This window comes from Peromyscus californicus, unplaced genomic scaffold (genome assembly GCF_007827085.1).
Source record: "Peromyscus californicus insignis strain IS unplaced genomic scaffold, ASM782708v3 Scaffold_21__1_contigs__length_65335640, whole genome shotgun sequence".
Classification (NCBI taxonomy): Eukaryota; Metazoa; Chordata; class Mammalia; order Rodentia; family Cricetidae; genus Peromyscus; species Peromyscus californicus.
In genome coordinates, this window is record NW_026294514.1 from 62095646 (window position 1) to 62108425 (window position 12780).

The following is a 12780-nucleotide window of genomic DNA, read 5'->3' on the forward strand; positions in this document are numbered from 1 at the left end:
CCTCCCAGCACCATCCCACTCACAGCGCGGCCGCCCCTCGCCCTGTCCCAGACCTCCCGTTCCTCGGAGGCGCAGGGCGAGCGCTCACATTTTGAACATGCTCTCCAGATCCCTGAGGAGGCGACGGCTGAACTCCGGGAACTCAGTGTAGGGGTTGAAGACCTTGCTGCGGCGGGACGGCGCTGCGCCCTGGTGGATGTCCAGCCTGCGGTTCAGCTGGGCGCTCAGTTCCGAATCCGCGCTGGCCATGGGCGCTCGGGCAGGCGGTTCAGGCTCCTGGTCCCCAGCTGGGGCAGCGTAGGGTGCAGGCTGCGGGGAGCCGTGGTTGGTCTCGGCCAACGCCTCTAGTCTCAACCGGCGCTGCAGCTTGCGGGCCAGCTCCTCGCTGGACATGGTGGCGGGTGATGATGGTGGAGCTGGGATGGGCGATCCGGCACCGGGACGCAGAGGGTTGCACGCTCTTTTGTGGGCTCGTGGCTTTGTGACGCTCGGCGGTGTCGCTCGGGACCCGGCGGTTGGGTAAAACCGCGGGTGGGCGGGGCGGGCAGGGCGGAGCTGCGGCTTTAAGGAGGCGCGGGAGCAGCAGGACTGCCTGCTGGACAGGGGACAAGCGGGGTGTCTGTGCGTCCTAGGGGTCGCGTCTGCCTAATCCTCCCCGAGGCTGGGTACTGGAGGCTAACCCGTCCCTCAGTCCAACATGGACCCTAAAATCAACTCTGATCTTGCCTCCAGCATCCACCCTGGGGGAACTGAGGGACCTCGTAGTCCCAGGGGACCAGTAGCAAAGCTGGGGAGTTAAGTTTGGCAACCGTTCAGGCAGTTCCACGCTCTTCCAGAAGCGCTCCAACCAGGGAGCTCGCGGCCTGGGACCCGCTGAGACGGGAGAACTGGGCGCGCCTGGTGACCTCCGCGCGTCCCCACGTGTGCAGGGGGCAGTCGTTGTGCTGAGGCCCTGGAGTAGCAGATGCCCCAGGCAGTGCGGGGCTGCTTCTCATGTAGCACTGAAACGTTTCCACAACAAACTAAAAATACTAAACAAAAAAATAAACAAATTGAGAAAAAAAAATTCCTGATTCCCGGGAGATAAGAGACAAATGCCGTAAGCATCTTAGTTTATCCCCCCCCCACACACACAAACACTTTTTTTTTTAATGTGAGGGCCACCACTGTGGAGGGAAGAAGAGGCTCGAAAATAAATAAGGCAACTTTTAAAACAAGAGATTGAAGTAAAAACAAGCAGCGCCGTCATTCTCCCTAAGGAAGGGTGGTGAGGACTGGCCTTACGTCAGCCAAGCGTGGAGAAAACAGCTTGTGAACACCGCAGTGGTTGACTGGGGACCAGCTCCGCTCGGACCCTTGTGGTCTGAAGGCTGGGATGTGTCTGTGATGAGCCCGGGGCGGCAGCATCTGCTTTCAAAAGGGACGATTTGGTAGCATGTGCATCTTTGGGACCGAGGGCGGGGTGGCGGGGTGGGGTGGAGGGTGTAATTCAGAGCCTGCCTGTGCCCTGATGAAAATGTAATTCGATTAGCTGGGCGTAGGGGATACACGCCTATAATCCCAGCACTCAGAAGGCTGAGACAAGAGAATTCCAGGGCCAGAAGCCAGCCTGGGGTTCATAGCAAGACCCTCTGTTTCAAAACAAAGCAAAAAAAAAAAAAAAAAAAAAAAAAAACTGGAGGGAGGTATGACTCAGTGCAGAGTCCCAATGCTTAGCGTGAAGGAGGCTCTGATTCAATCTCTAGCACACACGCAAAGTAAAATATGTGTTTCTTTTTTAGAGCTGTTCAAGAAAATAAGTCATTAAAATAAACGTACTTTTCCTGGGCATGGGTACTCATGCCTGTGATTCCAGCACTTGGAAGGCTGAGGCAGGAGGATCATAGTAGCCTGGACCATACTTACAGAGTTAAGACTCTCTGCCTCAAAAACCAAATCAAAACAAAACAGTTATTGGGGAGGTAGTAACCATAAGGGGTTCAGTTCAGTAGCAGACCTTTATACTTGTCATGAAAGAGAACCTAGGTTCAAGTTGGAGTGCGTGTGCGTGTGCGTGTGCGTGTGCGTGTGCGTGTGCGTGTGTGTGTGTGTGTGTGTGTGTGTGTGTGTTTAAAATGCTATTAGGGGTCCAGCAAGATGGGCCTAGTAGATAAAGGCGTGTTATGTGATAACACTTTTCCTGGGGAGACAAAACATACTAGTCTACTCACCCCAGATAAGGAAACCCACTGCAGACCGGGTATCATCAAAGTCCAACTTGGTGAACCAACAAGTTTGGCTGGGATTACTTACAGGAATATGGGTGAGGGGTCACTCACAGGAGCAGAAATGGCTCAAAGACAGCTGCGTCACCAAGGCCCACCCCAGCATGGGTGACAGCTCACAGAGCTGGGAAACCGGAAGGACGCTGCACAGCCTGCAGGCAGATCAGCAGGCTGGAGAGTGTCCTTTCCAAGTGACTCTGTTCTCAGCCTCTTCCAGCAGCTCAGCTGGTCTCAGACTCTGTTAGGGTCCGAGAGAAATCTCATAAAAGACCATCAGTCCTGTATGCAAACCACAAGAGTGTTTATTATTTCCAACGTGTTGGGGTGGCCAATGGCGACCCCCAGAAAAGTTCACAGGCTCCTTTTAAGCAGGGTTAGGGGAATTCCAGGGAGGAGGGGTTAGCCTGGGGGGCTGATTGGTGGGAGGCCCTAGTGGTTAAGGACTTCCTAGTGGCAGGATAGGGAAAGCTATCTTTAGCTAACAAGGCTATGGGGCACCTGCTGATTGATTGCCCCTGAGCTGTGGTCTTCCTGAGAACTGCTGGCTCAGCTCCAGCCAGTTCCAATGAACGGAAACCAAGGCCTGGTCCCTGGCAGGGCTGTTAGAAACCTGTCATGGATCTGCTCGGGCTCCCCGGCCCTCTCAATTCCTCTGAGAGTTTACTCCAGCAGGGAGTGGCCTAGTGAATCTAGTCAGTTTCAGGGAGTTCTTGAAACTCTTTTGTTGTTGTTTACCTCCTGGCTTAAGGAGCTCCCATGCAGGATGGGGTGTTTGCAGTAAAGCCTGACAACTTAGAGTTCCATCTCTAGGACCCACCTTGTGGAAGGAGAGAACTGAATCCAGAAAGTTTTCCTGTGACCCTTACACATGTCCACCATGGCAAGCACGCACTCACCTACCCACATATATACACAAAGTGAATATATCTATATTCATATATATATTGAGACACGGTCTCACTGTGTAGTTCTGGTTGCCCTATAACTCACTGTGTAGACCAGGCTGGCCTCAAACTCACAGAAGGCTGTCTGCCTCTGCCTCCTGAATACTGGGATCAAAGTGTTCAACACCATGATCAAAAAGCTACTAGGCAAGGCTGGAGAGATGGTTCAGTGGTTAAGAGCACTAGCTCTTCTTCCTGGGGTCCCTGGTCCAGTTCTCAGCACCCACATTGTGTGTGCTCATACCCACCTATAATTCCAGTTCCAGGGAATCGGACACCATCTGGTCTCCTGGGGTACCCCCCCCCTACATACATTGGAACCTACAGCCACACAGTCATGCACACTCTTAAAAAAAAAAAAAAGTTAAAATAAATAAATAAAGGCCCCAAGGAAGCATCCTCTGGCATCTTGGAGGTGACATTTCAGTAATGACCGGTGGAAGTGCGGGGGCCTAACTGGGCTGTGGGCTCACAACACCAGTCATGTGGTTGGCATCAAATTCTCCCCTTCATTGCCAGCACACTGTCCCTCACACTTGCATCCTGTCACTGCCAGCTAGCCAAACTTGCACTTGTGATGATGCTCCTGGCACAGTCCCTGAGGTCCAGAGCTGACACAGCTGTGGGAGAATCCTCTGAAAACTCCACACGAAAATGTGGAAGCAAAAGTCTGGGGGCTCTGATGCCTCAGACCTTCCAGGCCAGGCCAGCAAGCTCCAACTCCCCGGGATGCAACCCTCCTGGGACCTCTAGGCTCTGGTCACCCACAGCTATGATTTGGGGGACAAGCCAGAGTCTAGGACCACAAGGACATACCAAGGATGCAGCCTAGGGCAGACATAGATTACCTGGGTGATGTCAGCTGTCTGTGATTTACAAAGCCAGGAGACTCTGGCATGATACTGAAAGAAGAACGTGGGGAAAATTTTTTGTGGCATGGTCTTGCTGTGTAGCACAGACTGGCTTCAAACCTGCCTCAGTCTCCCAGGTGTGGAGATTACACATGTGCACCACCCCAGCTGGTGCCTTAGGTTTCTATTGCTGTAATAAAGACACCACCAACCAAAGCAATTTGGGGAGGGAAGGGTTTATTTGGTTTATGTGTCCGACCACAGTCCATCATTGGGGGAAACCAAGGTAGGCACTGAATTAAAGCAGGAACCTGGAGGCAGGAGCTGAATCAGAGGCCATGGAGGAGTGTTGCTACTGACTGCTCCCCAAGGCCACCTGCTCACCAGTGGCACAACCCCCAGCAAACTGGGCTCTCCCACATCAGTCATTAATCCAGAAAATGCCCTGCAGACTTCCCCACAGGCAATCTGATAGAAGCATTGTCTCAGATGAGGTTCCTCTTCCCAGGTAACTCTAGCCCGTGTCAAGTTCACAAAAACATAACAGTAAACAATGCCCTTTCTTGTACCTCACCTGACACAGCCCTCCCCCAGCCTGGCATGGCTGCAGGAAGGTCCCACCCCACTTTGCAGCCATTCCCTCAGAACCCTCCTCTCCTGCTCCCACAAACCCATCCTCAACCCTGGTAATCAGCTCTGAGTTCCAGCCCCAGGGTGGCTCAATTCTCCCCACCCCCATTCCTCCCCTGAACCAGGTTTTCCCAGGTGACGGTACCTTCATTTTCAGGAACTTAACCCTCTGCCCACCTGCAGGGAACACTGATAGTCAGGTCGTCCAACAGAAAGAAGAGACATGGCTTTGTTTTTTAATTTACTTTACTTTTGATTTTTTTTTTTGAGACAGTGTCTCATATAGCCCAGGCTGGGCCTTGAACTTACTGTGTAGCTGAGGCTGGCCTTGAATGCTTGCTGTTCTGACTTCACTTTCTAAGTGCTCGGATGACAGATGTGCTCCATCGTGCTCTGCAAAGTATGTTAAACTTTCTAGTAGCCAACTTAAACAAAATGTGTAAAAGAAGGTCTGAGCTGGGCGGTGCTGGCACACGCCTTTAATCCCAGTGCTCAGGAGGTAGAGGCAGGTGGATCTCTGTGAGTTCGAGGCCAGCCTGGTCTACAGAGCGAGATCCAGGACAGGAACCAAACTACAGAGAAACCCTGTCTCGAAACAGAAAGGGGGGGGGGGGTCTGAATGTGGTTAGTAGCTAAGTGCTTGCTTAGCACACACAAGGTCCTGAGCATACCTCCAAGACCTCCAGCAACTCTCTCTCTCTCTCTCATACACATACACAGATGAAAATAATTTTAATATATTTTATTAAATCCAATATGTGCCAAATAGTATCATTCCAAGATGTGAGCAATATTAAAAATATTAGTAAGTATTTTATATTATCTTCCTCCCCCACTAAGATTTGCAATGTGGAGTATAGGCTGTGAATCCCTTCAGTGGGGGCTGGGGAGGGGTTCAGTCGGTAAGGGCAGAGCACTGGCAGTTCTTCCAGGGGACCATGTCAGGTGGCTCACAACTGCCTGTCACTCATCTCCAGGGGGATCTCTGCCCTCTGAGCGCAGCTGTATCACAGGCTAGCCTCACACAGACACACATATACACATAATATATAAATAAAAATAGCTTTAAAAAAAGTAGCTCAGTGGTGGAGACGGAGAGCATGCACCAGGCTCTGGGTCTGAGCCCCAGTAGGTTGGGGGGCGGGGGCGCTAGAGTGTATTTTACAATTAAGGCTATTTCAGGTGACACTAGTCAGTTCCTAGGGCTCAATAGCTATGTGGAACAGGTGGCAGGCTTGTGAACTCGGGCCTACAACATGGGTACTCTAGGTCTAGGGCAGCTAGGAGGAAGTTGCTTCTCTCACTGTTCCGCTGCCAACCCTCACTGGGAATGTGTTAGTGCTTTTCTGGTCTCTGCTGTGTCCTCTGGACCCTGACACTCCAGCAGTGTGCAGATCCACCCACATCTACCCAGTGTTCTGTGGATCCCTAGACCTGAGTGGGGAAAAATGCAAGTGGCGTCGTTGCTCCAGACACTGTGCCATTGAAGTCTGGGGCCCTGGCCACAGGAAGCTCATAAGAGTGGGTGGAGCTGCCTCTCCCTTCAGAGTGGACTAGTCCAAAGTTGAAAGGTTTGCGTAGTGTTAGGCATATGCTGACACAGCTTCTTTTAGAGGTCTGGGGATACCACACTTCATTCAATCCCCCAAATTCTTTGCCTCAAAAATAAATATTGCACAGTGGTCGAGCATTAGTGTGGCAAAGCCCATATACTGCAAACAGCCACAGCAACAACAAAACCAACCAGTGTGGAGGTCCTGTAATTTCTGTCTCCACCCGTCCTCTCTATCCTAGCTCTTCCCTTTAGACACAGGACAAGGACTTCTCCATCGTGGCCACATGATGCTCTAAACTCAGTTCTTGTCACTTTGCGGCCATGTGCCCTTGAATAAGTGCTGGAACTCTCTGAACTCCAGTTTGCTCCTCTGCCCGGCAGAGACAATGCCAGGGCCTTGGAGGGCGGAGTGTGATGGGATGCATGACAATTGCTTCCTGTGGGACCCACTGCAGTGGACGGGCACAGGGACTTGCAGGGGTGGGCAAGCAAGCAGCTCCAGCCCCAGGGCTTTCTGCCCTCTGCTGTAGGCACTAAGCCAAGCTGGAGGTGGGGAGAGTTTAGGACCTTCGCCACATTCCTGCCATGCAGAAGAGGAGGAAGCTCAGCCCTTGGGCTCTCTAAAGCCCGAACCAGGGAGAGTGGTTTGGAGACACCAGGGAATCCCCGTGCCTTGGGTTTTGAAAACTCTTGGTCTTTGCAGCTTCTCTACCCACTCCAAAGTTGTTGTGCACCTTAGCTCTTAGCTCCATGCCTCTCTGAGTTAAGCCACACCCACGTTGAAAGGTTCCCCCTGCCCCCCCAGTTTTTCCTACCCTGCCTGTCCTGGAACTCAGTCTGCAGACCAGGCTGGTCTCGAACTCACAGAGATCCTCTTGCTTCTACCTCCCGAGTGCTGGGCTTAAAGGTGTGTGCCATATCTGGCAACCCAGTAATTCCTAAATTCTCTTTGGTGGACTAGTACAGTGGTGAAAGGTTTGGAGCGTGTGTTAACACCCTTCTCCCATAGTCTAGTTATCACGTGGTCAGGAAAAATAGCCTCAGAACAAATTCTGGTAAAAAGATAGGTTTGGTTTGGTTTTTGAGGCAGGGTCCTGTCTGTCTGGCCTCAAACTCAAGACTTTCCCACCTATGCATCCTGAGTGCTGGGATGAGGGGTCTGAGTCACACCCTGCCTGGCTTTCTTGTCTTATTATGCTCAGCATCGAACAATTAGAAGGTCTGGGGGTGCAGCCAGCAAGCACAACCCCCTGGGGGTTTATATATTCTCCAGTAATGTATAAACACAGAGGATCAGGAGTTCAAGATTGTCCTAGGCAACATAGCAAGTTCAGGCCTGAACTACAAAATACAACAAACAAAATCCGTAAACCCTCTTAAGTCAGTGGCTTGAAAGAGTGCCATTAAAGACCAAATTAAGAGGGCCCAGTGTGGAAGAACGGAGGAGACACCCTCCGAAGGTAGCTACGTCTGAGAGACTGCATGCTCTCAAGGGAATGGTGGACCCAAGCTCCTTCTTCTCCCTTTGCCTCCTGGTGGATTGCTGCAGACCCCCAAACGACGGGGCCGGCTGACCATGGCTGCAACCTCAGATGACTGTCTAGAAAGGTGACCAGCACACCACAACACACCCACCCCCATTCCCCGTGTGTGTGTGTGTGTGTGTGTGTGTGTGTGTGTGTGTGTGTGTGTGTGTGTGATATCTAGGACTTCAGGGATACCAGGCAAACACTTTACCAGTGAGCTGACCTTCAGCTCCTTCCTGGCCTGCTTCCTTCCTTTCTTTCCTCCCTCCCTTTCTTTTTTTCCCTTCCTCTCTCCCTCTCTCCCTCCTCCCCCCCCCCCCCCCCCCCCCCAGACAAGGTCTCTGTGTAACAGCCCTGGCTGTCCTGGAACTCACTCTGTAGCCCAGGCTGGCCTGAAACTCACAGAGATCCACCTGCTTCTGCCTCCTGAGTGCTGGGATTAAAGGTGTGTGCCACCACCGCCTGGCCCTTCCTTCCCTTTTAAATACAGTTTTATTATGTAGCCCAGATGACCTCAAACTTTGATCCTCCTGCCTCAGCTGAGGCCTGAGATTACGGGTGTGAGCTCCCATGCTCAGATTCAATGATTTTTTTAAAATGGTGGTAACGTTGCTATCTAAACCATCGGATGCACCAGCCATCGTGGCTCGTGCCTATAATCCCAGCACCTGGGAGGCTGAGATCGGAGGTCAGGAGTTCAAGATTATTCTGAGATACACAGCACGTTTGGAGCCAGCCTAGGCTCCATGAGACCCTTCCCCCAAAAACGTACTTTTAAAACCAACAATTCCTCACCCTCTTCCCCAGCCCCTGGCACCTGATCTTCCATACTGTCTTTAGGAATTCGGCTCATCTAAGTTCCTCACACAGGTAGACTCCAACAGCGCCTGTCCACTGAGTGTCTGGCTAGTTTCTCTGAGCTGAGGTCGCCATGGTTCTCCCTGTTGTAGCCTGTGTCAAGGCTCCTTTCTCTAAGGATGGTGATAATGACGCTGTGTGTGTAGACCCAGTTTTGCTGGTCTAGGAGTCTATCTACCCAGAGTGCCTTCCTCCTGTCGGCTGTTGAGAAGAGGTCACCATAGAGTTGTCGTTCTCTCTCTCTCTCTCTCTCTCTCTCTCTCTCTCTCTCTCTCTCTCGTGTGTGTGTGTGTGTGTGTGTGTGTGTGTGTGTGTGTGTGTTAAGCCACACCAATTGCCTGGAAGGATGCTGTGCCTCAATAAAAGTTTATGAAAAGAAAATGACTATGCTATTAAAAGAAACTGTGTCATTCAGCAAAGCATTGCTTCAAAGACTTGGGACACACAGACCATCCGAGGCCCCCACAGCCTCTTCTCAGAGAAAAAGAAATCTGCTTTATGCCTGACAGCACCACCCAGGGCCAAATCTAGACAAACAGGACTGGGCATGGCCAGACGGGTGCAGGCAAGCTGCAGCAGGGACCTCCATCTCTTTAAATACAAAGCCTAAGCCTGGAGCGGCCCACGGCTGTGGCTACTGAGACTGTCTCAAACACACAAACCAACAAAGACCTTGGAGGACTAAAGCAGAAGATGGACTGGAGAATACCGGTGATACCAGCCTTCGCCCGGAAGTGCATCTGTTCAAAGCTGCTCGTGGTGTTGCATCTATTGCATGTGTAACAATACCACAGCACACACATCTAGCTCGGCCTACAGGTGAAGAGGGTGGTGTGAAGTCCGGGCTCTTAGGCTAGGGTTGAAGGCTTCCTTTAGACGGTAGGGAACCTGCGTCTCTTACTGAAACCCACGCAGTTAATTGTTTATTTTGAATAACTGAGACAACAGAGAAGGGAATGGAGATGGCTTAGTGGTGAAGAGCGCTAGCTGGCCTCGCAGTGGTTATGGCTTTGCTTCTCATCCCATGTCAGGCAGCGCTGTGGGAATCCACCGTCTCTGACCTCTGTGCTCTCTCTCTCTCTCTCTCTCTCTCTCTCTCTCTCTCTCTCACACACACACACACACACACACACACACACACACACACACACACAGGCAGGGCTTCTACAAGGAGGCCAGGGAAAACCACTGCATACCAAGGGGACCAGGACAGCCCCAGAGGACACAGAGACCCTTGAGCTGACAAGTTGCAAGAGTGAGCCTCCCACCCTTCTGTATAAGCAGGGTCAGGGCAGACACACCTTTCTGCCTCTGGCTGTGCATGTCCGACTTGGTTCCTTCCTATGGACAAGCAGCAGCTTCCTGCTGGGTGGACATACCACAGCTAGTTGACTGTTCATGGTGAACACGGGCGCTGTTTTTGGTTTGGCCTGCGACTAGTAAGCTGCTGTGAGAATTGGTGTTTGTGACTTTGTGTGGACACACGCTTCACGCTGTTAGTTATTGTGAGTGGGATAGCAAATGTTTTAAATACTATGCTTCAGTTTTTAAGACGGTCCCACTTGCCCATGTATAAAAGTTTCAGAGGTTTGTAGCTGTTCAAAGCAGGGGTGTTGGGTTCACGGTCTCGTTGTGCTTGTCTAGCGGTCTCGGAGACCAAACCAGGGCTTTAATACTAGACAAGTGCTCTGAGCCCCACCCCTAGCCTCTTTTTTTTTTTTTTAAATATGGATCACTTCACAAACTTTTGTGGTATCCTTGTGCAGGGGCCACACAGGGCCCTTAATCTTCCCTGTTGTTCCAAATTTATTATATGTGCCGTGGAGGAGAACACTGCTTTTTCTGAGGGTATCTTGCTATGTGACCCAAGCTGGTATCAAATTCTTCTTCCTCAACATGAGATTTCTTCTACCTCTACTCCTCTACCTCCTGAGAGCTAGGGTTACAGTGTGTCATCATGGCCAGTTTATGTCCTCTGGGGAATCAAAGCCAGGGCTTTGTTCATTCCAGGCAAGTTCTCTAACAACTGAGCCACACCCCCAGCCTCACTGTAGTTTTAAATAGCATTTCTCCAGTGACCAGTGATGCTGGTTGGTGCTTCATGTCTCTGTAAACCCTCCATATATCTTCTCTGGTACCATTTTTGCTGGAGTCCGGGGCCCATTTCTGATTGCATGGTTTATCCTGGGCACAAATCCTTTGGCAGACAGGCCTTGAGGGCGTTCGCTCTTACCCCGTAGCTTCCCTTTGAATTTATTCTTAGTAACTTCTGAGGCTCATGCTTGTTTTCATGTCAATAAAAAGCTCAAAGAGGGAGAGGCTAGGTACATGGGTGCCCCAAGCCCAGCTGCCTGTGTATTTCTCAGAATCTTCAACAGAACAAAGCTGAGATGATGAGACTCTATGTTGTCGCAACCAGCTGGTGTCACTGTGCCCACATACTGACTGGGCCAGGCAGGTAAAGACACGGAAAAGGTTACCGGCAGCCTGGTATCAGGCCAGACCCACTGGCTTTCTTCTGGAAGGGATGCTGGACTGGAGAGCCAGCCCTAATGTGGGAGAATATAGCACCCAGGAGGTCTCAGAGAGGCTGTCCATGCTGGCTGCTGTGCAGAACAACCAGATGGAAGGATCCCAGGCCATGCGGGCTCGCGCCTGCCCAGCTCTGGAATGTGAGCAAAGGCTTCCTGTTGGCGGTGCTTCTGTGGCTAGAAGAGTCTTCGCCTGAGGGGATGTCAGCCTCAGCCCCGAGGCCGGCAGGAAACTGCTCTACCCGAGGGGGAGATGTTGAGGGGCTGTGTCCACTGGCGAGCAGTCCACCCTTCACCAGGTTCTCTGCCTGCCTTCAGGGCCCACACCTGGGGCTGGACTTTAATCATGACTCCGCATTCTCCAGGCAGCTGGAGCCCTTTTGCTATGAAAGGGTTTATTACAAAGGTAGTCGGATGAGACGTGGGGTGCGCTGTCCCCCTCAAGATCCAGAGGGACCAGAGTGTTGAGCTGTGGTCTTCCTCAGGCTTAGAAAACTCATAGGGACATCTTCTCAGGATGTCTCCGTAGGAAACTCCTCCTCATCTTCCTTTAGATTTATTTTTAATTTATAGATTTGAGTGTTTGACCTGCATGTATATCTGTGTACCACGTGTGCCTGGTATCTGAGGAGGCCAGAAGAGGGCGTCAGATCCCCTGGACCTGCAGTTACAGATGGTTGTGAATTGCCATGTGGGTCTGGGAACCAAACCCAGGCCCTCTGGAAGAGCATCAAACGCCATCTCCAGCCTTGACATGGCTCTTTCGTGAGGTCCCTGAACGCCTGACAGGCAGGAGCAGGTCCCCAGCTGGCTGGTGTCATCTTAGGTCCCCCATTCTCCTCCCATGGGAGCTGGAGCATCTGTCTCTGCTCACTGTGTCTGGCTAGAGCGTAACAGCGGGACCCTGTGAGCAGCTAGTGACCCCTCAAGAAGTAGACAACAGCACAGGAGGTTGGCCTGTTTGCTCCCTGGCCACTGATGGTCTCTGGTGGCATCCACAGACTCTTTCTAGAACGGGTCTGTATGAAAAAAATTAATGATTTAAAAACAAAACCACACAGGAGTATAAAGAAAACCAATTATATCTAGATACAAAATCACTACACAGAGTCTGCACCTGATCTACAACTGTACAACTTCCAGTCCTGGAGGTAGGTGAAAAAGACACAGAAGCCAAGTAGACCAAGCTGTCCTGGAGCTCTCTCTCTCTGTAGACCAGGCTGTCCTGGAGCTCTCACTCTGTAGACCAGGCTGTCCCGGAGCTCACTGAGATCCACCTGCCTCTGCTTGCCAAGTGCTGGGATGAAGTGTGCGCCGCCGTGCCCAGTTGCACACACAATGTATGTCAGTATGACGAAGATGTAGCTCACTGATAGACTGCCTAGCATGCAGGAGGCCCTAGCTCTGCAAGCTAAGCATGGTGGAGCCTGTGATTCTAACGCCAGGGAAGTAAAAGGATCAGAAGTTTGGTGAGTTTGGGGCCAGTCTGAGTTACATGAGATCCTGTTTCAAAAACAAAACAAAACACGACAAATAATCTCCTTTTTTAAAAAAATCCGAGACTCCGAGTCCTCGGTACTCATCACAGTCATCGTGATGACATGCATATGTCCTCAGTTCT

The 12780-nt window shown here is 51.4% G+C and overlaps 1 protein-coding gene and 1 pseudogene across 1 annotated transcript in view; both read right to left on the reverse strand.

Annotated features, from left to right (window-relative positions):
- Positions 1–490, reverse strand: part of Efhd1 (EF-hand domain family member D1) — a 59374-nt gene extending 58884 nt beyond the window's left edge. The window contains exon 1 of the mRNA XM_052750509.1: positions 89–490. Within this exon, the coding sequence (XP_052606469.1) occupies positions 89–393 (305 nt within the window). The 5' untranslated portion in view covers positions 394–490. The remainder of the gene's footprint in view (positions 1–88) is intronic.
- Positions 491–10349: 9859 nt separating this feature from the next.
- On the reverse strand, positions 10350–10462 carry LOC128118079 (uncharacterized; annotated as a pseudogene).
- Positions 10463–12780: the final 2318 nt, after the last annotated feature.